General features: G+C 41.9%; 1 protein-coding gene across 4 annotated transcripts in view; it reads right to left on the minus strand.

Moving 5' to 3' along the window:
- The window catches only part of LOC128764517 (signal-induced proliferation-associated 1-like protein 2), a 94,865-nt gene that overhangs the window by 22,323 nt on the left and 44,988 nt on the right, over positions 1-27,554 (minus strand). For all 4 annotated transcript variants that reach the window (XM_053874289.1, XM_053874287.1, XM_053874288.1 and 1 more), the window contains exons 6-11: positions 24,962-25,136; positions 24,460-24,563; positions 23,483-23,640; positions 21,128-21,704; positions 12,695-12,969; positions 3,502-3,756 (exon numbers count right to left, since the gene is read on the minus strand). In XM_053874289.1, coding sequence (XP_053730264.1) covers positions 3,502-3,756; positions 12,695-12,969; positions 21,128-21,704; positions 23,483-23,640; positions 24,460-24,563; positions 24,962-25,136 — 1,544 coding nt within the window. The remainder of the gene's footprint in view (positions 1-3,501; positions 3,757-12,694; positions 12,970-21,127; positions 21,705-23,482; positions 23,641-24,459; positions 24,564-24,961; positions 25,137-27,554) is intronic.

Genomic DNA, 27,554 nt, shown 5'->3' on the forward strand with positions numbered 1-27,554 from the left:
TTTCAAGGCCTCACCAACACAAATCCAACATTGTTCATCAAGTTCTTCCAGACACGTGGATAATCTCCGTCTAAGAATCATAAGTGAAAGAATCTGCGTCTTGTTTTTAGAAAAACACCAACCGTAAAGAAGATTAGTTATTATAATCAGACGCAGTAATCCAGATGGAAACCCCTCGGGTAGAAGAAGAGGTACTTTCTGCACAATACAAACCCAATTCTCCTCCAAACAGCCTTCTAATTCAATTGTGTCTCCTTTATTTGGAGTCCTGAAATAAGCTCTGGACTGACTTGATAAGTCGGAACAGGAGCTTTCTTTACTTACTTTTGCCTGAACAAATAACAAAGAATGTAGCAGACCACTGTCTGGAGGAATAAAAATAAACACTGGAATGAAATCAGCCCAGATGGCCTCCTTTTAAACAACATCAAAGTAGGTTAATTGACTTTAACACAGCAGTGAAAGAGAAAAAAAGCCTCGCAGTCACTCATAGATTTGTCGACTATGTTAGATTGTTTTTGCAGAGCAGAGACAATCACTGCAAATTCTGCACTTTAAATCTCAAAATCCAGCCCATTTTCTGTCCAGGATGCGGACGTGAAGTTGTACTTTGATCTCCTGATGACTCAGCTTCTAAAACTATCCTTTGGAAAGAATCCAGACATTGTTTGGATCGGATATCATGTTCTTTAGGGAGCGACCAACAGGTGAGAGTGGAAACTTAGATCCACCTGAGACTCAGAAGAATCAGTCCTGCAGCTACTTTCTCAACATGCTTGTGAAACACTCCCATGATACTACTCTGCTTGGACAGCACAATAGTAGAATACCAGAAGGTCGAGTTTTGAGTTTCCACAGTTGGACATCAGAGGAGAAACATTTATTATTATCTTACACCTGACACATAATAGAACTAAACACCATGGTGAACATCCATTTTCCATTTATTTTTGGGAATTATCCCAGATAACTTGGCAGATAACTGGGCGACAGAGCCACGGTACACCAAACTCTGAGTGACTGTCTGAAGTAGGTTGTTAGAAACCAGAGCCCAGAGGCTTCACACTTGTAACTGCAGAACAAACAAGCTTCAGACACAAGGGACATAAGAATTGGACTTGAGCATTTTGTGAATCACATGAATCATCTAAACGTTCCACACTATCACAACACATAAAGATCTCAGGCATCATTTGTTTCGACCTCCATGGGAAAATCTGAAATTCAATCGTAGTGTCGAGTGCTCAGACCAGACGACCAGTTCCTCCTGCGAGCGAGTGAGAGTGTCCTCAGCTGCGTCCAGGAGCATTTAATATAAAACAGCAGCTGCTGCTGTGCTGCACTTTCTTCCCTCATTTCCCTCCCGAGATATCATGTCAACTTCTGGGGGGGGGACTTCAGATGTGATTTTTCTCTACAATAACATCTGAAGCTACTGACATTAGCGGCAGCTCCCCGTCGGATAATGCGGAAGGTGTCGAATTTTATGGAGTGGATCTTGGGAGATGAAAGTCGCTCCGAGCGAATGATTTGATGGGGAGTAACATCATATAACCAAGATTTAAAAACAGGGCCGACTGGCTTGCATGGGTGAAGAGGACTTGTCAAATACGCTTAAAATCAGTTTATTTTATAGCACATTCATTTTGATGAGGTGCCGTAGATGAAATTACTGAGGATTCCAACATAAATACTTTATGTAAAAGTAGGGTGGAAGTCATTAAATATATGCTATGAATGGCTGCATTTGAACACAGACGCTTTTTTTTCTTTTTAAGAAAAAAAAGTACATTTATGCTGTGTCCTCAAAACTGGGAAATTCCCAGCTCTGCATCTGATGTCTGATTTGTGTCGGAAGGTGGGAGAATTCTCACCACCCCGAGCGTGAAATCAAAGATGGATGCTCAGAAGGCAAACAACGAGTAGAGCTCCAGTAATATTGTGTATATGTGACTTCCACCAATATTTCTTTCTCTAAATCGGTCAAACACATAGTAGTGTTCAATGCATCCATCTATCTATTGAACAACAACGCCTGCAACACCGCTAATGCTTTGGTAACTGGAACGCGCAGAACTCGAACTGAACTGTGACGTCGTTTCCAGCTCAGTCTTCTCACTTCGGAGTTAAGTGCGAGACTTACTCGGTGGCAGTGTGGTGACATTTTTAGAAACCCATTTGTTCTGCCACCACTTGCCAATACCCATCACATTTTAATGACCACTATAGAGCACAGTATAGCTTAGCAAAATGCGATGTCATTTTATGAGTTTAACTTAATAGCAACAAGGAAACCTCCAGAAGTAGAATCTATTTTCTGGGATGAACTTGATGAAAGATTGTGAGCAGATGTATTAAAGGGACAATTTCCGTACTAGATACTAGACAAAGACACAATTATGCCAACTGAGGCTTCCAAGAATTAAAAGGGATGTTCTTCTGTTTACACATGAATGCAGTTTGAATCTCTAAAGTTTTATCCCAGTTGTTTGTTCTCCCCTGAGTGGTTGCCTATGTAGTGCCGGAAGAAGCACCAATGATGTCGACACAATCTCGTGTGGGTGATTTAGCAACTCGGGAAAATTCTGAAGACTTAAACTAAAGTGAAAAACTGTGTTTAGATGCTGCCTTCTTCTTGAATAGAGCTGCAAAGGATTAGACTTTTCACACTGTGGTTAGGAGAAGAGCTTTGTCTTTGTTTCTGCAGTAATTGGATGAGACGAGCAGAGCAGTGTCAGTGTCCCCCTCACCTCATCCTCGGCAGGGAGTGGAGAATAGTAGCATAAGTGGAGTTGAAGGAAACCAAAAGGGGGGGAAAGAAAAAAATAACTGGTGCTCCTACAGTCAAAGGCTCTGATTAGGCAGAGAAGACAGCCATTATCCGGGCATAAGCAGAACAGGCGAGACCAGAGGGGGTCGTGGTGACACACTGGAAAGGTTATCATGACTGCGGGGGTTTCATTAGAGAGAACAAATCACCGCTAACATGGCTCAATGGAGATGTCCAAAAGAGACTACAAAGTGACAGTGGCCTTATCATCGAAAACGAGATGAAAGGGAGGCTGAGGATTCATCGGACTCGAACGTTCCATTTGTATTTATGCAAATAAGTTGAAGAGCTTTCACCCACAAAAGAAGGCAGTTCAAAGATTTTGTGTCATTAGATTGATCGGTGCTGCTTTTTGAGCTTTGGCCGCAACTTTGATGAAATAAATGTGTCAAGCTAGCGTATTGAAAAGATGATAGGAAATGTGTTTCATAAAATGAAGGTCAAGTTTTTGAAATGGAATTGAAAGAAAACATTTGTGATTTGTTAAGATGGCTCCTAAGGAGGAGGTCCTGGGACAGACCCGTGATTCCCCCCCTTCTCTCCGTTTCCAGATCCGTGTTTCAGGATTTCAGCTTCAAAAATTCTATGTTCTGTGCTTGAATGTCAAATCTATTTTCGTGTTGCCCTTTGAGTCAGAATTTCCACACTGGAAACAGTAGACTGAGTTGTACCTGGACCCATCTGGCAGCTTCCTATCAAAGGATGTGCTCCGTGGGATCGCTGCCTGGTGCTGCTGCAGGATCTGCTGGCACTGCAGGCGATCCGGGCCCTGAGTGGGCGACCCGCGGGATAAAGGTGGCGCAGCAGCCGTGGGCACCCGGTGCCAGGTGGTGTTTCTCCTGAAGGGCGTCTTGTATTCACATGGCGTGCCCTCGCTGTCGACTTTGTACTCCACCATGGGTATGCGGTAGAGCTCAGAGCAGCCCCTGAGAGGAAGAGAAAGAGGTGAAAGGTCAGCTATGAGCTTTTAATAGATATGAGAATATAGTAACAGCCTGCAGGATTATCAGGTTATTTACAGTGAAGGAAGTGAAATTTGGCCAGCTTGTAATAGGAAACAGTTTTTGTTAAACAACTGGATAATCATTTCTTATGAAATGTATGGTTTTAATAATATGAAAAAACGTTACAGTTGGAGCTAAAATGGTTTACAAATAATCTACATACACACACTTTGCATTGTGTTTGATATGAAACAATCCAATAGCAAACCACTCAAGTGACAGCAAATTCAATATTTAGTGAATTAGTGTGGTCATGAGACCATTTTTTTCTTTTATGCTTTGCAAAAATCCATACTGATTAAAATGAGACATTATATTGTCAATTACAGAAAATAAGTGTTGACGCCGCCCACAGTTATTCACAAAATCACGTCATCGTTTCAGATAATTCATAGATGACAGATTTATTGGGAAATGTTTAAATCACAGAAAACATGTATTTGTGGTTTGCGTGCATAATTACATAATCATGATGAATTATGTGTATAGCTCATCCTTATCTCTTGAAACAGACATAATGCTTCAGACAGCCTAACGCCAAATATGACTTCATGACTTACGACATAGTTAGTTAAGAATAAATTCAAGAGTGTGGTATTTGCACCTACGACATTTTCCTTTCTGACAATGATTCATGCAGGACCAGACCACTCTCTGTGCAGTCTTGAATAAAACCATGGAGGAGGGGCGGAATATGTTCTTTCTGTTGCCATGACAACACCAAAACACAGCAACACTGTCAGGAATACTTAACCACAAGCAGACGTCTAGATAAGGTCTATCAGACGTGCACACTGGAACACACAAATACACAAACGAAAGGAGGCTTTTACCTCCCCCATCTCCTTCCCATCATTCCTGACAACAGTGGAGATCTCGGGGATGGACAAGGCTTCTGATGACGTTTCATGCAACATTAATCTTCCGGGTTGTGTCGGGGTCTGCATATGTTTGCTGCTGATGGAGGCTTACAGGCTGATGGCTTTGACTTAAACGGGCTCTCCAGAAATATCTTGAGCATAAACCTCATGATAGCCACCATCCACAGCCTGGTTTTCCAAATCCTAAAAGCTATGCATATGTGGCTGTGGTCAAACAGGCACAAACAGCAGGGTGTGAGGCGGGCGATTGTGATGGTGAGGGGTGGAGTAATCCCTCTCTGAGACCCTCTCATCAAACTGGGACATGGCTGGCTGGACTGCTCATGCTGCCATCACGACTGTTATGGGAGCTGAATAAATTCTCCTGTGTCCTGCGTCTGCACAATGTCAGTGCCAGTGTCTCTTCAGGTCGGACGGCAAGTGCTCAGAGATCTTATGGCCATCATGAACTATTTATGCTGTATGTAACATGCATCACTGCTCTCATAAGTGGGACAGTGAGAATATTGACACTTCATTTCAGTGCACAAAGGTTACAGCATCTGCACAACCTTGAATGTTGAACAGATTAAATATGAGTCATCTAGTTGTAGCATCTGGATCCTGGAGCGCAGAGGTATGAATGAGATCTAAAACTGATAACAGACTGCAGTTTGATCCATAAATTCAACATTTTCCAAATGGGTTTAACATTCACCATGTTCTGAACAAGAGTTTGGTGGTGACAGACCGCAGACTGACTGAACTAAGCTACTAGATGTGGACCCAATGCAAAACATGGTATTTGTCTATCAATCTAGAACTAGTTATAATAACCATTAATTTTTAAATCCAATTTTTAAGCTTTGAGTAAAAGCAAAACTTTCAAGCGTCAATTGTTACAACATCTTGCTTTATATCCTTCACTCACAGTAAAGATGAGCTCTTAAGACCCATAAAATGTCACACACGGACTCAGGCAGACAATAAAACAGTTCAGTGGTACATCTGAAAAAAAGTTTCAGACAGAGACAGAGACCACAAACAAAGTGAAGAACAATCAAATGGATATAAACAAAGCTCGTCTGATGCGGTTAATTGAAATGATCTTGACTTTATAAAATGATGTTCTGTTGTTACTGGTTGCCATGGTAATAACGATGGCACAAAAAGAAAGTTGCTTTGTCAGGCCAAAGGAATTAAGTCTATACAAGACAGCGTGTTAAATCAACACGACCATAGGTACACTGTTTGCCACAGGGCAGCTAACACACTCATTACCTTGATGAACTATGTGTGTGTGTGTGTGTGTGTGCATGCACTTGTGCCAAGTTGCCACACGTAATTACTCCCTGAATAGGCTAAACCTAACAAACAGCTTGTCAACATGAAAGGTCTCGGTGATGGTCTCTGCTGCTGGATTTTTTTTCCACACAACCCAACCAATGCATGTTTCCTTCATTTTCTATATGGATCTCTATATGGAGCATTTGGAGGGTAGAATTCTGTGTGTTGATGCGAAAGGGATCTTTACTTTCATATACATAGTCCAAAGGAAACAAAGCGGTAATCAGAGATCAATGCTTCTGGTTGGAGCACAATGTTTGGACATAATCAAACGGGCCATCTGTCTCCACAACAAACTGCTGCGACACACACAAGCCTTCACTGATACTATAATGTGTAAACGCCTTGTTCAGTCACTGCTTGTTACTATAGAAGTGACAATGTAGAACAGATCGGAGGTGATTTTGATAAAGCCTTCTACAGCTAATTATGGAGTTGAGTTCAGGGTTTGGTTGGACTTTCGCAAGATCAATTTCAACACTCCGGGACCCCGATATGCTTCCAGCACTAGTGGTAAGTATCGGACGTTTAAATCAGAGGCTCTCAGCAGGGAAGCAATGGAGCAAATCCAGCGGGGCAGCAGACGGCAAGGTCCAGACTTTCCTCATCCCAAGAAACCTAATCCAAGCTTATTGTTCTTACAGCCAAGAACCAAAAAGAGAGCGAAGACTGAAGGGTATCTGAAGACCTCATTCACCCCCAGAGCCAGTTAGCATTGCACATGCATCTTGTACAAATGCCTTCTTGTTGTCAAGGAATGTACAGCTTGATGGAGATCCTGGAAGGACAAAATGAAAAGCTCTCTGAAGTGGCTGTTTCACACCAGCATTCACTTAAGAGCCATTTCTGAAAATGGCTTATTCAAAGATGACGGATTGGAGAACCCTTTAGGTGCCCCCCCCAAAAATTGTCTCCTTTGGATGAGCGAAACAACGGTGCAGCGCACCTCAATCACAAACCTGTCACTCAGATGACATGGTCAGTCACTAAAGGACGTGCTAATCCATTCCCACAGTCCATGTCACTGCAAAGAGCTGAAAGGGGTTGTGACCTCCTCTCGCCTTTTGCAGTGGACTGTCAAGGGGTTCATTAATGAGACGAGTCTGAGTGAACGTAGTGGAAGAGAAATAAAAGTTTTCTCAACCTTTTCTCTTTTGGCTGGAGAGTGTGTCCCCTGAGAGGAGGGATTAGGCTAAACAATTTGTAAAGGATCTCTTCGTTTCGGAGTAACTGGTGCTCCCTTTCACGGAGCGTCGGCATGGGAAGCAAGAAATCCGGCTTAACGTGGGTTCTGATGAAAATCCATACTGACGAGTCTGATGGCACTTCAAAGAAAAGGTCACTTCTATCCATCCACCAATGTCACAGGCAATTCTCGTTCACAGCAGGTGTCATTGAGCTACGAGCTATTTTTAAATGAAGTTACGCCGTAATCCCAAACATTCGATCACTCAAAATCCTAAACATGCTCAGCGTCTATAAACATACACGTGCCCTTTGTTTCCCTCACCGTCTGTCATCTTTCATAATCTGCGGCCCAAATTGGGCTAATTCATTTTGTTTACTCATACGTCTCTGATGACCCTTTACCAAAACATACGACTTATGCCATTCTCTGCACAATACACTTCTCTTTCAAGGGGCTAATCTCGTCCATCTTTTTCTCATTAGCTGAATCCCTGACTAGCATACTGAACTATTTTAAAGCTTTTCAGAGTGATGATGGAAAAGCCTCTGGTACTGCACAAGGCTCAAACCACATCCTGCCTGCAGTGTAAATAAATACACTACAAGGTTAGGCCAATATTAGAGCCATATCTCATTTGGGTTCAGACAGAGTGGGATAAAAATGTTTAAGGCATGAACTGCTTTAGGGGGTTTTACCACAAAACAGTCTTCAAATGTCCCTAACTCGACAGAAGACATGAGATTACTGCAGAAATTAGAAGACCACATGAAGTGGCAAAGAGTAACTTTATCCTAATGGATTCTTCATGTGCTAATGAAAACATTTCATTTTGACGGGGCGGCAGTTAAACGCACCAGATTTCATGAGACTCCATTTTATTTGGGTTTGTCCCATCTCTCGGCCCACAGGGGATTGACAGGGACTTTTCAAAGCTCCTCTGAATTCCTTTCCTTTGAGATAATGATGAAGAAACTGAAGCGCTTATTGTGGACTGCAACACTCAAGCAGCTCAAAGGACCAAAAGAGCTGAGCACCCTTTGGATGCTTCCCCTGACCTTTCACCCCAGACGCCTTGAGGGGAATGGGCATATTTGGAGATGTAGCTATTTCTGATGCTTGGAGCATGAATTTTACTTTCCCTGTCTGGCACCAAACATGACCCTTAAGAGTTCAGCAGACCAAACAAGAGCTGCTGTCCTCTGTAATACCTCCTAATCTGCCAGATGCATCTGTTAGCATACGCCATATATAGGTCAAGCTCATGCAAAGCACAACCCATTACATTACAGACTTAGTAAATGAACTAATGTTGTATATTTCATGAGCAAAGACTCAAAGATGCATCGCAACTTGATGGGCAGGAAGTGGCCCCATTTATTCTGATGGAGTGCATCAATGCATAGCTATAAATGCACAGCTTAACATACATACACCTTTCATTCATGGAGTTGCTGCTGTCACTTTCACATTGCTGCTTTGTTTCCCTTTTTCTCCCCTCTCTCTGTGACATGACCTCTGCTCTTTCACTACAAATCGCCAGCCACCCCCTCCCACGGTCGCCACTCATGCCAAAACCTTTCAGTGCTTTTCAATTCCTCAAAGACGCTGACAGACATTGATGAACTTGTTGTGATCAAAGTGTGAGAGAGCTGTGATGTCTGGTGTTTTCAGAAAGTGTAGATGAGACAGTGAAGTGTGGATGTATAATGTGACAGCAGAGTGTCGCTGTGGGAACTGAAAAATAACATTGTTGCATCAACAACTTCTACTCGTATGCACTTTTACACTAAATTCTGCATCAGCACATGCGAGTATGTAACTATTGGGGAATAACTCGTGTTACATAGCAGTCTGATGATTATTGTGGGGGATCCAGAGGCGAAATCCGTAGACAAACTTTGAATTCATGTCGAAGACACCTGGGGCCTGCTACGAAAGCATGATGGGAAGATACAATCACTTGCATGGCTCTAGCTCAAACCTATTTATCCAACTTCATCTAGATTTCAACCCAATATTCACTGCACTCAATGTACTTATTGAAAGCCAAGACAGCATATTGGCTGCAATGGCTTTATGGCATTAGGTACTTAAGAATTTTGTGCATTTTCTGCCAACTTCACAAGTTACTGCTTTGTTCTACAGTCTAGATGTTTCCATTCATTTACGTAGTTTTGCTTGAAAGAAAGCTTAACTCTAAGCCAGCACACCAGTCAGCAGTCTGGTCAAGTTTGGCCAACTGGGGTGCAGTGCTAGGTTCAATTTCAGGTCCCTTTTTATTTTCTGTTTATACTAACTTAACTTTAACGTCACAATGCTTGATTTTTATATGGACGACATACGCTCAAACACCCTCAAGGCCGAGCTGCTGTTTTAGAGTGTCTGGATGTGACCAGCTGGTAGACCCAAAAGGTTCTTCAACTTAACCGAGCAAAATCAGAACTTCAGACTCTCAGGTGACAAAACACCTACAGCTAGACTTAGATACCACTGAATCATTTGATTAAAAAAAATCAAAAAAGTTATATAAATTATACCCCACTTGATTCCCACAACTCCCTCATCTCTGGTATTTCCCCAAAGTCTCTGGTTTTAACAGATGACATCACATCAGGAGATTTACTGTTTCTCTGCCCTGGCTCCCTGTGTGTTTCAGAACAGATTTTGAAATTTTAGTAAAAACTTTGAAAGCTTGTTGTGGAACCCCAAGCTATACCTCAGACATAGAGGCCACTTTTGTGTCAGTTCACAGTCTTACATCCTCGGGTAGATCCCTTTTTGTCGTTCCAAAAGTCAAGGTTGAAACCAAAGAGGAAACAAGCCTCGACTTTGGAACAGACTGCCCGAGGAGATAAGACTGGCTCAATCTGTGCCTTCTTTCAATCTTTTTTACAAACACATTTTACAGACTGGGGATGTGATGTTTTACTGGCTCTGTTGATGAGAATTCCAGTTTATTTTAATGTCACACTGCATTCTCTTCTCTTTTGTTTGTCTGTGTATCTGCACTGTTTTTATCTGTGCTGTTGCGTGCCATGTCTGATTCTTTAGAGTTGATTTTAAAGCTGTTTTTTTGTAAAGCACTTTGTGGCTTTCAGTCTAAATGGTGCTATATAAATACAGCATGGCGCTATATGGTGCTATATAAATAGATTTATTATCAAAACAATTGTGTGCACTTGTAGTAATATATGAGGCATAAGTTAAGAGACTGACAGCACATCAGATCCTATGCCAATACCCCAATTAAAGAATCACAAAGCTGTTGTGCTGAGAGCTGACAGACTGTATTTATAGACTTTTATGAAACCAAGCTTTCCGGAGAATCAAAATATTCATTGGCCAAAACCATGTATATTGACATCAGAGCTCTGGTCCACACATTCAAATCTGTATTGGAAGGCTGTTTGTTTTGGTGTTTCTGCATCTTGAGCGGTGATTATTTTGTATCATCGCAGATCGCAGTAAGAGGATTAGGTGTCGCTTCTGCCAGAGTGTTGCTGGCCAGATGAGGGGTGTTTGCCCGCATGAAATATGTTACTGGTCTGTTTTCAGTCGCTGAAGTGAAGCATGTTTATCATAAAAGTGTTTCATATAAAAGCCAGAACGAAAACATTGGGGTTTAGGGCTGTAAAGTACAGCACGCTTGTAAAAATATATGATCGGAAAGCCTTGAGTAAATAGCTATTATCGAATTATGATTTGTCGTCGCGCCCTTTTACTTTCTTTCGAACCATTACCAGACGAATTTATCACCACAGAAAGAAAAAAACAGGGTCACATATTGAATCACTCTGTTGTGGTTATTAGTAAGTGGGAATAGCAATTTTGGGCGCACAAATCTGTCAGCCGCTGCTTGGAACTGAGAGCAAACAAAGCTGTTGACAATCAGAGTGTGAAGAATGATGCTTTCACAGATCCGCCCGTCACTGACAGACAAAACCACTTTTCACTTTCAAATCGTCTTTCGCCTCGACGTTCGAAAACGTTCCTTTCTTGCGATACAACTGGAACTGGATCAGAGGCTCTGTTGCAGGTTTGTTTCCTGAAAAGAAACATTCCCTTTTTTTAATTGCTGAACAGAACAAAGTTGGTTAAAGACGGCAGAATAAAGCAATCAGCAAAAGTGTACCGTCAGAGATGAGTCATTAATCAAAAAGCTTCCGCTCATTATCATTAGCCAGAAACGCTGACTGACCACGTCTGGGCGGCTCCACGGGTGCTCCCGAAAAAGTCACAGCTTAACAAATGGATGCCTCGTCTCCAGAGTATAACATCAACACAATCTTAGCGTTTCGTTTATGCTAATAATCTCCACTGTGAGGGCAAATGTCAAGCTAATTTAGCGCCGCTGCAGGAGCATCTTCTGTTTTTAGTAGACAAAACGCACCTGTTTTTCTGCCTCATTAGCAAAACGACTCTAAGGAGCCCTCTGATCGCAAAAGCGACACGTGCTGATCAAAGCAAACCAGCTGCTGTTATGGAAGGTCTTCTTCTGAGTTCCCTGTGGAAGGTGTCCCTTACTGGACACCGTTGGGCTATTCAGACTCCAGATAGCATGTGTCACACTCAAGGTCCACCAGGTCTGTTTGCAAGGCTCGCAAGATGGTTGGGACAAAGCAAAATTCTGATTTTGTTTAAGAAGTGTCAATGTATTTAAGCAGTGTTAAATACATTTTGTTTGTCCCTAAACTTTCAGTGTGTTTAAGAGTTTAGCCCCTAGCGTTTGACACCTCTGCTGTGTGGCAGTTAACCAGGACTATCGGCCACAAGTATTCATTATAATTTTAGCTTGAGTTACAGAAGTACTGCGTCAGTAGCTGAGCCAAGAGGCAGAGCTTACATTGGTAGATTGTTCCCTTTACCCTTTTCTATGCTCGTGAACTTTGGTTAGTGACCAAAAACCAAGATCCCGCACTATGTGGTCGACGACGCTCTGGGGTCATTGCGTCAGTTTTCCTGGGAATGACTGCATTCCCACTGAAGAACAGGAGAAAGTTTCAGATCGTTTGTTTGTGTATGCTGTTCAAGGTTAGTCCTTGACATCTTTGAGGCCTTGCGCCATGTTGTGGCTCTCTGCTTTGAACAAAATATACAGCCAAAACAGCTGATAATTTTTGTTAGGGTTAAGGCCTTTCTTGGAGTGGTTGTAGCAGAACTTTCATGGGAGATACAACTACCAGATACAGTTACAATAACTTAATGTTGGGGAAAGTTGCAGTTGAAATGGAAAAGCATATTTTGTGGCACCATAACAGCAGTGGTGTCGAAACTGTGGTAGCCATACTCAAGTGATGAGCAGATTTCGATGAGGATATATGACAGCGCAGCATGCTGCATATTATCCAGGTACATCACTTGACAGTGGGATCTGCATGTGTTTTAGAAAATGCTAGCTTCCATTTTCCTTACATATCCACGCCAAAACAAGTGTGTTCACAAAACAAGGAAATGGCCTCCTTACCTTCGAGGGGTTCCGTCTTCATGAGGCTGGATGATCACCACTTTGACGGCCACAGAGGTGCGCAGCAGGTCGATCATCTGCTCATGTGTGAGAGTAGCAACGGCCACCTTGCAGATCTCCACGAGTCGACTCCCCTGCCTCAGTCCAGCTTTCCAGGCGAAGCCAAACGGCTCCACGTCGGCAACAATGCCCTCAAAGTTGACGTGGAAGCCGAGCTGGCCGAGCCCGTTACGACGAAGGGTCATCTCTGATGTCTCGCAGCCTCTGGTGGTGATCTGAAACAAGAAAGGTTTATTAGCTTAGAGGGATTCCTAAATCAAAATCCAGCAGTAGCAACACTTAAAAAAATCACTTCATGTTTGAAAGCATCATTATTCTTTGAGCACCGTGAGCAACCACGTGACAAAACTCAAAAACCTTTGGTGCATTTTTAATCACTTTTAGAACAAGCTTTAAGCGTTTAAACGCTTGCTTTACATGCTGAGGTCATGGGTTTCAAGGTAATGTTTTCATTGAACTGTATATTTATGGAAATAGTTTGTTTATTTAAAGAAGTGTTTCACCGACTTTTACGTTGTGTTATTATACTACATTATTTACATAAGTTGAGAACAGATTATTTAAAAATGGCTGTTGAAACAAATATAAATCATTGACAACCGTGACAGCAAGGTTTATATAGTTTTCTACAACTTATTGCCTTTATGGTGTCACAGGATGCTGGATGCTAGGGACAATCCGTTCATCTCAGGGCACATGTAGACAGACAACCACTACCACACACCACTTTCTCAGTAGCTATGGACAATTTAGTCATCAATTAACCTCTCTGTGTTTTTGATCTGTGGGAGGACACCCAGCAACACAGCTTCTTAAAATAGTCCTGACAATCTTTCGGACAATAAAGCCCTGAGTAATTTAGATTTTTTTAAATGGCTGTGTAGTCCTGAAGTGACCGGCCAAAGTCAAACAATCAATTATCACATTTTTGCGACTGACATCATGCGACACTGCGATCAAACCACCTGTCAAAACAAGCAGCAGTCAATTAAACTATTTCGGAGGTCACTTTCTCCGTTCCTAGCAGGACTGCTTTAAGCAGCAACTCTTAAATTATATTTCAGATTATTTCCATATAAGGCATTGCAGTGATATTTGGCTTCCAGGAAGCACACACAAACATGATGAATGTGAGGAAAATGGCATGGGAGATGAGTGTGGGAACAAGATGTTTAGAGTGTCTGTTTAGAAATGTTTGGTGGAGCAACAAGACCCTGACAAAGTGAGAAAAACTGAACTGTTACAAAGACAACTTTGAACTCAATGAACAATATTATGGGTGTAAATTGAATCTTTTTCAGACACATCTCAAATGTAGGTTCAACAGTCTATAAACACAGGTGTGCAGTCTTGGCTGGAGTGACTGCAAGGAGACGAAAACATTGCGAACAATCAAAGAACACAAATGGATCTATAGTCATTCTGCAAAGACAGAATGAACAAAGTTCTGGCTCTTTCCAGTGCAGCTCTTGCAGTGGGCTTCACAATGTGCCGCAAGCAGTCTTAAATGCGGTGCCAGATGTTACCAACCTCCAGTTCACTTGGATCAAATTTCAGGTCTCACCATATTACAAACCATGAAACATCAAGACTCGTATTCAAGTTGCTGTGTCTCCGACACTTCTCACTGGGTTTCTCATTGTCATACAGTCTTCACCACCTGCAATAGGGAACTTGGACGTTCAATCTTTCTATTGCAATGTTGCACGTAGCTTCCTAGGTAGCACGCGTGCTATTATCCTCGAGAGTCAAATGTATTCCATGGAGCCAGCATCTCATTTTTAGAACAGATGCTCTCACCAGATAGGAAACAGAGCCGCTGATTCTTCCCAGATTGCATGTTTGGATGAAAGTCCAGTTGAGTACTTTTCATGCAAATTAAGTTGCTCACATTGCTCAGAAGTGTTTTCTGCCAAACCCTCCGTTTTAGGTGGGTCAGTTGCAGTTCAGAACAAGGATTAGTACATGTAATTACACAAACTCCCTCTAACCTTGCACTGCAACAACTTATCTACAGCCTGATAGCACGAAGTGACTATGAGAGATGCACAAGAACAAACAGTGTTCAGCAGAATATTTAGTGAGGCTGGACAGGAAAAATTCACTTTGTCCACGGAGATTTAATCACCCATCAGATTAGTTTTGGTTCAGTTGTGGATGACTGCCTCAGAGAGGCAGCTGGCTTCAGGGACACATTAACTCAGACTTTAGCCTGTCAACACCCCACCAGATTCTCACACTGGCAGAAATCCTACCCCGCTGAGTGAGAGGGTCGACCCCAACAACCCTTGATGGATCATAATATATTGGCCGTGTCCGTGCGTGGAGTCAGTAAACGGTATCTTAGTGAACTTCACACGTGAGCTGTAAAACATTTCGTAACTTCAGTGCGTGTTCAGTAGTGTTTGTGTAGCACGTCTAGTCAGTATGATTTACAGTGAACACTGCCTCGAGCACTCAATTTTCCAAGACGGAAAAAAAAGATAAAAGAAAAGAGCACTTAAGGAAGAAGAGCCACGAAGTGAACAATCAGTCAGCATAAACCATCAAGGGCAAAAGAAATTGGAAATGTGAAGTAGAAAAGCTCTCTGGGGATCACAGGTTGGAAGCAAATGGTCTGTGCATGAAGGAGACTTTGACTATTAGGAAGCATGAATCCATCGGTCCCCTGTCAAAGTCATATAAAGCTGGAGTAATGGTTTTCTAAAAGTGCTCAATAATCCATTGAGAAAAGCCAACGTCATTGATTAGTTGTGAACTGCTTGTACTGGCGGGGCTCCGGAGCCAATCACATCTCATGAGAGCCACACACACACACACACACACACACACACACACAACCACTCACTTTAACAGCGAAGGCGACCCTATCTCTTGTCCTGTCTTGCTGGGTTAGTTACGGCTAATATTTTTGTTCCAGCTGTGGCTGTATCATTGCTGTTGAAGTTGATTCTGTTCTTTCAACATATTGTAATGAATGTTGCCGTTACAAGTGTTTTTAATATTGTCGTAACATTGTAATCAGTGTCACTACTTTTATTACTTGTTGCTACTACTTGTTGATATAGATGCTCCTACAGTTCCTTCATTGTATTTATTACAGAACCATTAACTTGTTCAATTAACTCTTGGTTGTCATTATTGTTTCTTTTAGAATTACTTTTTCCACAGTTTCCACAGTTGCTACAGACATTTCCCGCTAGCTGTTCATACCTTCATAGTCGCATAGCAGCAGAGTCATGGCCATTAACTTTAGCCCTATTACACTTCACGATGCTGCTATGGTTGTTATTGTCACTTCAGGTGTACTGCTGTTCGTGTCAGAGACTGTGCGACAGCAGTAGTTACAGATTTCATGACAGGTGTTAATACTGCTGTCATTGAGTTTACCACTGTTCATATTCCAACTGTTGCCACTGTTATTATTACTTCTTCTTATCATGTCTGTTGTGTTGTTGTTCCTCATGTTGTGCTCATAATCTTCATTGTGGTTATCCTTGTTTTGGTTAATGGTGTCACGATGGTCGACATGGTTGTTCACTGGTTGCTTCTGTTCTTCCGTTTGAATGGTTCAGTGGATCGATCTATTGTGTTCAGTTGTAGATGACACTTTTGATGAACGTCATTATCATAGTTGTGATGTTCTTACCTTTCTTCTTCTTCTAACCTTTGCTGTTGTCCAGAATTGTAGTTTTTTTATTACATTTTCATAATAATACAATAAAATATTGTATTATATGTAATATGTAAATATCTATTTATTTACATGTTACTCTAGTTTTATTATTAATTTAAAAATGAATCAATTAAACCCGGAAATCTGTAGTTAAGAACGCTGCGGAGTCATTCATCCTCTGAGCTGCTCGAACATAATCTCTCAATGATGAGACAAACAGCGGTTTATCTAAAATCCTCCGTGTCAAAGTGAATTATATTCTGGTTACTGCAGTCCAACTCTAATCGAGACCAACAGAGAAACACCCAGGCTGCGTGAGAAAAATCAGCAGCTTCCTTCAGTGTGTTGTCAAACGCGAACAGGCTGCTATCGTCAGTGAAAGCTCAGCAGTCAGTGGTAGATTGATGATCTTGTCTCTAGCAGCGCGTCACACAGTCTGACAAAATCTGGCCAATCCTCTTAACCTCTTCTTAGGTGTTCAGCTGCTACTTAGAGCAGAGGCCCGTATGAACACAAAGACCGGTGAGCTTTATCTTTACACGTATTCTTCTAAATAAAAAAGAAACAAATTTAAATATAAGTCTCAGGCGTGGAAGGCACGATTTGATGGCTAACCTCAAACATGCTTGGGAATGGTTTGAGTCATCTGAAGTTCCTGCTCTTGGTTATTGTTAGCAGCCCTCTTAGCTGTGGTTATGACTCCATTCTTGAGGACATATTTTGTGTCTGTGCAGGACTTAAACCTGCGTGTGGCCTAGTTGTGTCTGGATGGTGAACTTTAATATGTTTCTTCTGTGAAATATTTAAGACACAAGTTTGTCTGGCAAGTGAAACGCTGAAATGTAACACGGCTACAGCAGTAAATAAGTCACCAAAACCAAGAACAGTTTGGCAATGTTTACAGCTTACATTACACTTTCAACAATGGCAGTTCCATTAAATAATAAACTCAATGAATTTTGTGATTTTCGTATTTTCTATTTCACACCGAAGATACGAAATCTCCCCGGGTACACTTAGTCACGCGTAGCTGTATCACACATCCTCCATTTCTCATCCATGCCATTTTCGTGATTGAATTCCACATGATTAATTTATAACCTCATGGTGACGCACACACAATCTTTTCATTCAGGGCAAAAAAAAAAGTGCTGAGATAAGAGTCGAGCTTGGACGACTTATCCCATAAAAGCAACTGTCCAATTCAGAACCACCCTAGGGAGCCGGGCGCACTAAGATGTGCTCTCACGTCGAGCAGTCTGTACACTTTGCCTGACTTTGTTCCGATTACATCACAAGTCCTGCGGCGTGTAAATCCCATCAATGAGTCTGAAACAATCAGAGCAAGGAGGAAAAAAAGGAACACATTTGGGACAAACTGTCGGCCTAAAAATCCTGACTGCCACGGCTTTGTTATCCATGAGACGAACCTACAATATATCCACGATGCACCCTTCTTAAATCCCATGGGTGTAAAGGACAGCGAGTGTGAGAGGAGATTAGCATTCGCAATGAAGTGTCCATGTCCTTTGGCTAATTATGAATGCTAATTTATCCGTCTCCGTCCTTATGAGGAGGTGAGCGAAGCTCCTCAATGACACCCCCATGCTTTAAAGATGAATTATGGGAAAACCTTTATAAGAATGATGCTGATCTGGAGGCATCAGGGCAAAATCTTTCTTTTCCGTCCAATTATGACACTAGTTTAATTCTCAACACAGTGAGATTATTCAAATGTGGGATTATGGGTGGCTTCAAAGCGAGGTAGGTTTGCTACAGTGGTCTTTGAATTAGCAACTAATCAATGGAGGAAAAAAATGGCAGAGGCTTACGGACCATCACAACCCAAAATATTTTAGTTTGGGAACATTTCGCAATGGACAAATCAGATTAAAATGATACTTGCCAAACATATCTTTCAAGCCATTTGAGAAATTAAAATGTTATGTTTCAAACATAATACATGGGTTTACAACAGCGAACAGTTAATATTCCCTTTTTTAGTAACAGTTCATCAACCAACACATCATGTGCCGATTAGTGGACGAATCACTATCCTAGTCGGTGACTAGTTGACTTGTTAGTTGCAGCCCTACTTTCAACAGAGTTGTCTACACTTGACTATCTATGCTGAATGTTCATACTTGAAGTCTCATTGCGTTTCAGACAATCTATTTTTTAGGTTCGTCTATTATTTTTTTGATCCATAATGCACTGCAACAGAACGGAAAAAATGAAAATGCTGATGTGTTGCAGAATGTCATAATATAATAAAAAACTGTTGTGCAATCTGACATATTCAACGGAGAGAATGTGGTCTTCACATAAAGGGATTGCTAAATGGTGAGGAATGGTGTTGAGAATGACCTCGTGACTTCTGCTCAAAAAATCTCCTCATAAGAGAGAGTCCTAATTGAATGTAATGCATCAATTATAGCACGGTAACAAAATAAAAGCATGGGGTTGCCATTCAAACACGCAGTATCATGACAAGATGTACAAATCTGCAGGTGGGCGGATAATCGTGGAATTAAGTTGCTTGTCTAGGAATGACACATTACATTATCTTGGGTAGTGTGTAGCTTGTGGCTCATGTGTGGCTGACAGAAGTAAACATAAAATAAACTTGTCCTCCTTAAGAGGGTTAACTGCATCAAATGATTTCTCTTGGACAGGCACGAGAAAGGCTTTAAATATTCCCATCATTCACCTTGTCCTTGTCATCAAACGATGACAACCAAATGTGTCATTGTCTTTTGCAATCCTCGGTGAGGGGGATTCAGTGGGAGGATTTCTGCAGTAAATGGACTGTTACCAAGGATTTTCTGGCTCTGGCTCACTGGAAATTTTGAGAGTGCTCATGATGTTGCCAAAGAGGGCCTAGGAGGAATACGCGGGGATGAGAATGCAGGCAGTCGGGCAGAAATAAAGTCCTCCAAAGCTCAGGTTTGGATTTTTTGAATTCTGCCTCAGGCTTTTATTTTTTTTGAAGAAACAAGGGCTTGCTTGATTATAGGGTCAGGAAATAAAGCACAGAGAAGTTAGAACAACACATTTTGCCATGGGGGAGGGCTTTTGATCACCAGTGAAGTTTAAAAATCACACACTCTCTACATAAGTGAGCCAGTTTTGACCAGAGTGTCTCTTCTATTCTTAGCAATTCAGACCCAAAAACATGTCAGAACTCTCCTCTCCCCTCCAACTAGGTTGGTGTATAAGCTGCTATCCAGACGACAACCAATTCACGTATGACCCCAAAGCCCATTATCCCTAATCTGACTCTATTAAATGGAATATCTCTGGCTCACAGTGACTTTTTTTCCATGATGGAAATCCTCAGTACATTTTTACCCAACACATTGAGTCGTGAACAAAATGATTGACTCCCAAACTGAGCCAAAGATATCTAACAGCGGGAGGTTGAAAACTCACGTTGGACTCAGACAGCTTCACCTTCAAGTAACATTCACAGGTCCACACAGTGCCAAGGAGCCCAGCTGGAGTCAAGGGGGAATTTAGGAAATACAGTGACGCGGTAATCCATCTGTAAACCCCACTTTTAGGAACGCTCCAGAAACAGGAGGAAAAACATTAGAAGAAGAGAAACCTGTGCATGGAAGCGAAACAGGAGACCTGACAGGACGGACGAGCGGAAGGTTAAGTATGCAGCATTCAGCCTGACATGATTGAAAAAAAATAACATGGTTTCCTTGTAAGTAGTAAGCCGCAGCGGTAAGAGCAATATTTTCAAAATCCATCGTTCCACCACAGAGTGACCACAAGCAGAAACAGGACCACAAATATCCCTTAATTCAGCTGCTTGCCGCTCAACTGAAGGCTTTTTTCCTTCGATAAGCTCGGCAGGCGATGTCAAGAGCTATTAAAAATGTAAAGCCTTCGCCTTGGATGGAGAACAACAACGGCAAACACACGAACTCCGTGGATGTAACAAGGTGCTTAAGGGGGAAGGACGTACACGCAGCAGAGTGGACAGAGCTGCATCAACAAAGAAATGAGACAATCAGAGGGCAAGATGGGAAATACAGTTGACATAAGTGGACACTATAGAGGTTTCAAATCCTGGCCGCATCAGAGAAGGAGCCGGTGCAATCATTCAGAACGCTCATAGCCAATCTCATATTGAGACTCAATACCATCAAAAAGAAGATGAAAAAGTTCCTTATAACATGCTTCAAATCGGGTAGTCAATCTCAGTAATGCAAGGGCCCAAAACTCAAAAGGAGCCCGGAAAGAAATTCAGTCAATAATGACATCCTTTCATGGGGAAAAAAGCAGTTTAAATAGAACGTGATATCAGTGTCCCTTTTAATAAGTTTGGACTTCTCTGCTGCTAGCTAAATAAACAAACTGTCCTTCTACACCACTCACAGAACATGGGAACATTCTTTCCCACCTTTTTTTCCATCAACATCATTTTTTATAGAGTTTTCCTTATTAATTCTTGACATTCATAATCTAAACTTGCAAGACTGTTGAGAAGCAAAGCTGGAATCTTTGTGGGTCATGAGATCCACATGCATAACCTAGTTTGTGGCGTATTTTAAATGAGTTTTATTTAGCTCCCTTATTTAGGATTTGGCCGCCGGGCCTTGAGATTTGACGCTTTAAAAGACCCACAACTTTTTTCTTCAATTAATCTTGATTTGGATGAAGAAGTAACATTAAAAGCACTGTACCTCTAATCTTTGCACCATCTCCCGGATGTCCTCTCCGCAGTTGTCATGGGCCGACAGCATCACACACTCCCCGCGTTCGTAGAAGATCCGAATGCTCATAATCCCTGAGGTCCATCCGATGACATCACGACAAGAACAGTTGAAGACTACGTTTTTGGATTCCTCCTCAATGAGGACAATGAACTCGTTGGATATGCCGAGCAAGCAGTCCACATCCATGGACTGGCCGAAGTCCCGGGCCAGAACACTCCAAGTGATTGCTCCAACACTGAACAGATGTGCGTCCTTCCTCGGCTTCACCTTCTCCTTCTTCTTGGCTCCGAGCGTAATGAAGCTGAATTTGACAGTGGAGTCGACAGTAGCAGTGCTGACAAAGTTTTCCGCCAAGTCCTTGAGGTACTCCTGCCGTGTGCGAGTCGCCATGGCGCGGAACTTCTCAGATTTGTGCGCGGCGTTTTCTCCGTTAATGACCTTGGCAAGCAGGAAGTCCCTGAAAACTGCTGATTTGGGGAACGTCACAGACTTGGGAATGGGCGGACCGAAGGGGGGCACGTCTTTAGATCTGGATACAGCCACGCTGGAAAACAGAATCAATCAGTCAGGTGATGGGCTATAATTTTAAGAACAAAGCAAGGGAGCATTAAACTAAAACGTATCGATGGAAATTACAGCAGAAAGACTGAAAAACTGTCGCCAACAAAGAGGTGCCCTTCGTTCAGAAACACCACAGGAGGGAGGTTGCGAGTCATAATTTCCAGGTGTCTCTGAAGATAATAAGTGTATCATCACTGAGAGGATGAAAAGAGCTGGTGAATCCAGCACGTAGCAGGAATTACTGTGAAGTCGTGACAGAAACCATAGAAAGCACTCAGCGGGCTGTTATTATTCTTTCAAATTAGCAGCCCCGAAAAGTTCACGCGGAACCATTTGGCGTGAAAACAATTATGCAAAGCACATCAAAAGATAAACACGTTCCCCTAAATCACCTAGAGGATGTTAATTCGCCTTTTATCCTGTGATAAAAAGCAGCAGTGTTTAGTGGTTTGACTTGATGGCAAAGGGTTTAGGGTTTATAGCAAACATCAAATGCAGTACAACAAATGCGAGTCTCGATGCGGTACTGGTGGAGTCTTTGACAACAACCTCCAGGTGTCAAGATGTCAAAATTGATTCATTGAAACAGACTTGTTCCTATAAATGGGGACACTTTTAATCAGTAAAAGTTAATCAGTACAGTTTAATCAAAACTATTTCTCTAGAATTAATATTAATAATATCAGTTATCATGACAAAATACATTTATCAGTGGAATTAAGTTTTATGAAAGAGTGAAACGTATAGCAGTATTTGCATTTTATTTAAATGATTTAAAAGGCGCACTACAGAAATATAATCTCAATGATCAGATTGTGGTAAAAAAATCCAATCAAAAATCAAAATAACAATAAAAAAATCTATGTGTGGTAAAATTAACGTCATCGGGACATAAATTCAAATTTAAAGACTAGTGGAGAGTGCCCAATATTCAGTCAGTGATTCAGTCATTCATCAAGTATTTTAGAAAGTGACACAAATATTTCAAAAGGTGAGTCAGAATATTTAGCATGATGAATCATCAATGCTATAGTGTCAACGTATTAGTTCTGCGGCTCTGAATGTCAGTAGAAGCCTTTAATTATTCCTATTTAAGTGAATGTAAATTGTTACAGAACAAGCTGTTGTTTATAGAATAAATACAGATATAAAAGAAAGTGATAGGAAATAACTGCGAAACAAACACGACTGGTTCTGTCACTGTGACAGCAGAAGAAGAAAAAAATCCTCATTGCGCATTACAGTAATCGGTTGATGTTCCTGAGCAGAACTAGTTCTCTCGGGAGCCCAACTGAGGGATGAATAAACGCAAAAAGTAAAAAAAAAAAAAACACGACACGGAGCAATCGATGTTACACTGAAAATACAGCTGTGTGATCCTCTAGTGTGCTGACTGTTGGTAAACAAGTGTGTTTGACTGTAAATACAATGATGTCTCATTTGTTGGTTCATTATTCTGAGACAAAATATGAGGATTTACACCTGTCAAACAAATGCATAGATTAGCTCAGCGCAGCATGAGCAGGCGAGGTAGCACAGCACAGGCAATTTATATATCTAAAGTATATATGGCACAACTCAGGCCATGAGATTTTGTGCGTCACATCAAGTCAACTGTCTGATGGACCACAACTGACACCTTGTTGAGACACAACACAAATACAACGCAAGGCATAAGGACCGTAGTTTGTCAGAGGAGGATTTGTGAGTAACAATTCAATGGCAGTTCTCTCCGACATGTGAGGCTCTACTTCCACATACCTGTAGCAGACGTTTTCAGTGCAGGGGTTGTGCACCTTGACGATGACAAACACGTGTTGGAAATGCGAGCGGATGTTTTTGGGAGTGAAAGGAAGGGCCCCTGGCTCCTGGAACACAATGGTGACGATGTCGTTGCCGATGTGCCTCTTCCTTAATAACTACAAAAAGAAGGAAGAAAAAGAGGGCATCTGGTGAATAATGCAAAGCTTGAGATGTTATTGTCAGCTTGTTTGATTTCCCCCACTTCAGAGGGAGTGCAGTGGCTGGTCTACCCAAGCATAGAGTAAAGACAAATTAGGATTAAGAGATTGCCGGGGTGAAGGTGTCTTCTCCAGCCAAACTTCAATTCAACCGCCTCTATTGTCAGACTGTGCCTGGACACAATGAGTGTTGAGTTTCAGGTTTCCAGCGACGGTTAGCAAAAGCCTGGGGCAGACAGGATTAGACGGTGCAGAGGTGAATTGGAAAGGATGAAGGGATGAGTGGTGTGAGCTCAGCTCGGGCCTGCCGGAAGATTAAGACCAGGAATTAAATTACCCCGTCCTGTAAATTAGGAGGGGAGAAGAAATGTCTTCAAACATAAGTGTTTCTTTGTTTGTCACAAACAAACAAGTAATCTGACACAGCTGAGGCCGTACACGCCTCTATGATTGCAGGTTTATCAGCCCACCACTTCACCCACTTAATTCCACTTGTTAGCACAGACATTGAGGCACGTCTAATCCAACGTCAGGTCCCACCCCTGGGGAAGCACTGATTAAAATCCTACCATGAGCTACCGTCTCCATGGCAATGCTCATGCTTTCAAATGATAGGTTATTACGGCGGTAAAATGAGCCTCAGGAGGAAGATCGACAGGAGTCAGAATTGGAAGGTATCTTTCAAGGGACTTATTACCTCCATTGGATTGTAGTTCACAGACAGGGAAAGCAAGAGGGCGGCCGGAATAAATTGAATTGTGGTTGCTATTGACTGACCTGTTGTCTGTTGTTGGGCGTGTAGGGGAGCATGGTGGACACATGGAACATCAACTCGTAGTCCTTGTAGGTGGTATAGAGAGAGTGTGTGCCGGTGGAGTCCGCTGGAACACAAAAGGAATTCATTGATGTGAAAATAAAGTCTATTTGAAGCTGAGATCTTGTGATTATATGCCAAACTATTTGGACCGAAAATCCATTGTACTAATCGTGACAACAATCAGACTTTAATCTGAAGATAGATTAGAGGCACACCATTTGAACCCCTTGAAATCTAAGGGATGTAGAGGTGATTACTGCCTATAATCACCTTACATTTAATCCATATGTTCATTGCCTCCTGGAGTGAAGCGAAACTTCAATTTTCGACTTCATGTCTGCGGCTGATGGCGTTTAGAAACACCGCCAAAGAGGGAAAATCGATAGCAGAGTTGAGCTGCAGGATTAGAAGTGTGGACTTTGGACTGTTTGTTTGGTCTGTGCAATGTGTGTTTTATCTTACTCTTGTTATCCAGCTGAGCTCTGTACTTGGTGAAGCCTTTGAGGCGCACGCGCTGGCCGAGCAGATCCAAGAACTCTTCCAGCGCCGGGCCAGCACTCTCGTTATTGTACATCTCCTCCTCTGTGCTCTGGCCCGCCTTGCAGTAAAGCACACCCACCTTGTGCTGGAAGCTTAACTGTACAGAGGAGCACACACGGACACTCAGTGAATAAGTATCATTTCCTGTCACAGGTCTCTCATGCACGCTGTACATAATGCACTCAAAGAACGTGAGGACCCACTTTCCATCACGTCACAGCTAATGTGGCGACCTGCATAACCCTTGAGAGCGCGGGCTGAAATCCCCTTTTGTAAATCTCAGCTATGAACCCGCAGGAGAAGACGATAAATTAAGTCAAGCTCATAGTTAAGCTACTTATCGTGAAGCTGTGGACAAACAAAGAGAGGCTCTGGGAGAGATCCATCATGGCATTTAAAGGAAAACTATAGGCAGTCGAAAAAAGATTTTTTTTCAGCAACACACCACTGCTTTAAGTGAAAATACATTTTTAAGTGTAGTAATAAAAAAGTCATTCAGTATGGTGTGTATTATCCAGAGTTGAACTCTGGGAAAAGTACAAAGAAATGAAACGTTAATACAGATATTGCCTTCACAGTGAGAGTGAGAACCGGCTCCACTGGCATGAATCTTTTATTGCACTTCAGCTCCCTCATGGCAGCCAGGAAGCCGAGTCAATGGGGGGGAAATAGATGAAAAAGCCCCCCCTGTGCCGGGCACCTGTTGCCTGATAGTCAAAGCTGAAGTAAACCCTTTTATCTCGGGTCCAGATCAATAAGCCAATACGCCAAATCAAAAAAAGGTTTCTGTGAATACACGAACAACAAATGGTTCATAAAGTCAAGCAAATGGGAATCGTCTACTCTCCTTTTTGGTTCTTATTCCTGAGGTGCTGTTCACGGCGTTGTCATGGCAACCTTGACTAATAGGCCGTCTACCTGCCGTGACCGAGAGCTGTTATAACATCACGCCCAGCAGCATCTGCTATTAAAGACTGGATTATGTGAACTAACTGTTCAATATAGAGACAGAGAATGAAAAGAAAATTGTCACAACCAATGTACTTGCACTTCTATAAATAGTCAGCAAGTGCATTTGATCACATAAGAGTTTAAGTAGCGCTGCTGCTGCCAAAGAGCAGGTTTTAATTCGCTGGGTTCCTTTTGGTTATAAGGGAGTCTCCGGTTTGAAATGGCATTTTCAGAACACACAGTCTTTCCTCAAGTGTTATTAACTAAAAGAGAAGGATACATGACGCTGGAGGTTTGTTTTCTCTAATCTATGTTACACCAGAAGTGTCTTTCCTATCCTCAATATTTCACCAGTGATTTTGTTCCCAGTAAGCAGCTTGTACAATTTGGTGCACACAGAATTAGTGAGCTGAAAAATGTTCCTACTGAAATAAAGTTTATATGCAATTAAACTGTATTATCGATTTGCTATTGTGTGTGTTATATAAATCAAAATTAACTTCTTAAAGTTGCAGTACTCATCAAAAAGCTAATGCCAGTAAATTTTGTTAGGGCGTAACCCTAAAGAGCTGAGCCATAAGGAAGAGCTTTTGAATTTCAGTGACACAGAGAAGCTAAAAGCATATTCTGATTATGACGTTGGTCATTGCGTGTCTTTCAGAAAAATCAGGCCATTTCATCAAAAAATTTAGGATATTTTCAAGTGTAAGAAAATTGAAGCAACGCATGAAGATTGTGGTTTATGTATAGGGTTTCTACTACATGTAAATGATCGCAGCGCAATGCCATCTTATTTGAAGGCCGCCATGCCTTCGGAAAAATGATCTCTTCTTTAAGACAAAATGTCATGGAGTCAAACATAACTAAACAAATTGGAAACATCGAAGCAAATGGATAACACATGACGGGTTATGGAGGTGGACTTGATCACGACGGACCTTGACTCTGAAAAAGGACAAAACTAAATTCTCAAGAAGGAACCCTAACCTAATGCTGAGTTCACTTGCTGTCGCTGGTCTGTGTTAACAATCAGCCACCCCTTCTATCCCCTCTTTAAAAAAAACCCTCAGAAAACACAAAGGTTGGACTCACACTTGATAAGAGAGATGAGAACACAGCCTCCCCGGAGGAACAAAGTGATGTTCTAACAGGACGTACAATAACCCAGTGACATCCATCTCCACGGCAATGCCTCTAAACCCAAAATAAAGCCTTAAAACATGAATACCAACGTTCATCCGCCTCTGCATGCTGAACACGGAGTACAGCCGAGTCGGCGCGTTTAGGGACAGGGAGTGCAGAGGAAAGGGACGGGATATAGTTCATGAGGAAGTTTTAATATCCTGACAGTGCTGATGGGAGGCGTGGGGAAAGGTGATCTATGAACCGGCAATAACCGCTGCAGCAGGAGTTAGATTAGATTGGATTCGATTTGATGTGTTTCAGGGGTGAGAGAGGAATCTCATTGTTCTTGCTTTAAGGTTTAGAAAACCAAGTGACTGAATAAATCGCCGAAATGTTTGGTTTGTATTGAAAAACAATTCATTATTTGTATTCAAATCTA

The sequence above is a fragment of the Synchiropus splendidus genome, chromosome 9, assembly GCF_027744825.2.
Source record: "Synchiropus splendidus isolate RoL2022-P1 chromosome 9, RoL_Sspl_1.0, whole genome shotgun sequence".
Lineage (NCBI taxonomy): Eukaryota > Metazoa > Chordata > Actinopteri > Syngnathiformes > Callionymidae > Synchiropus > Synchiropus splendidus.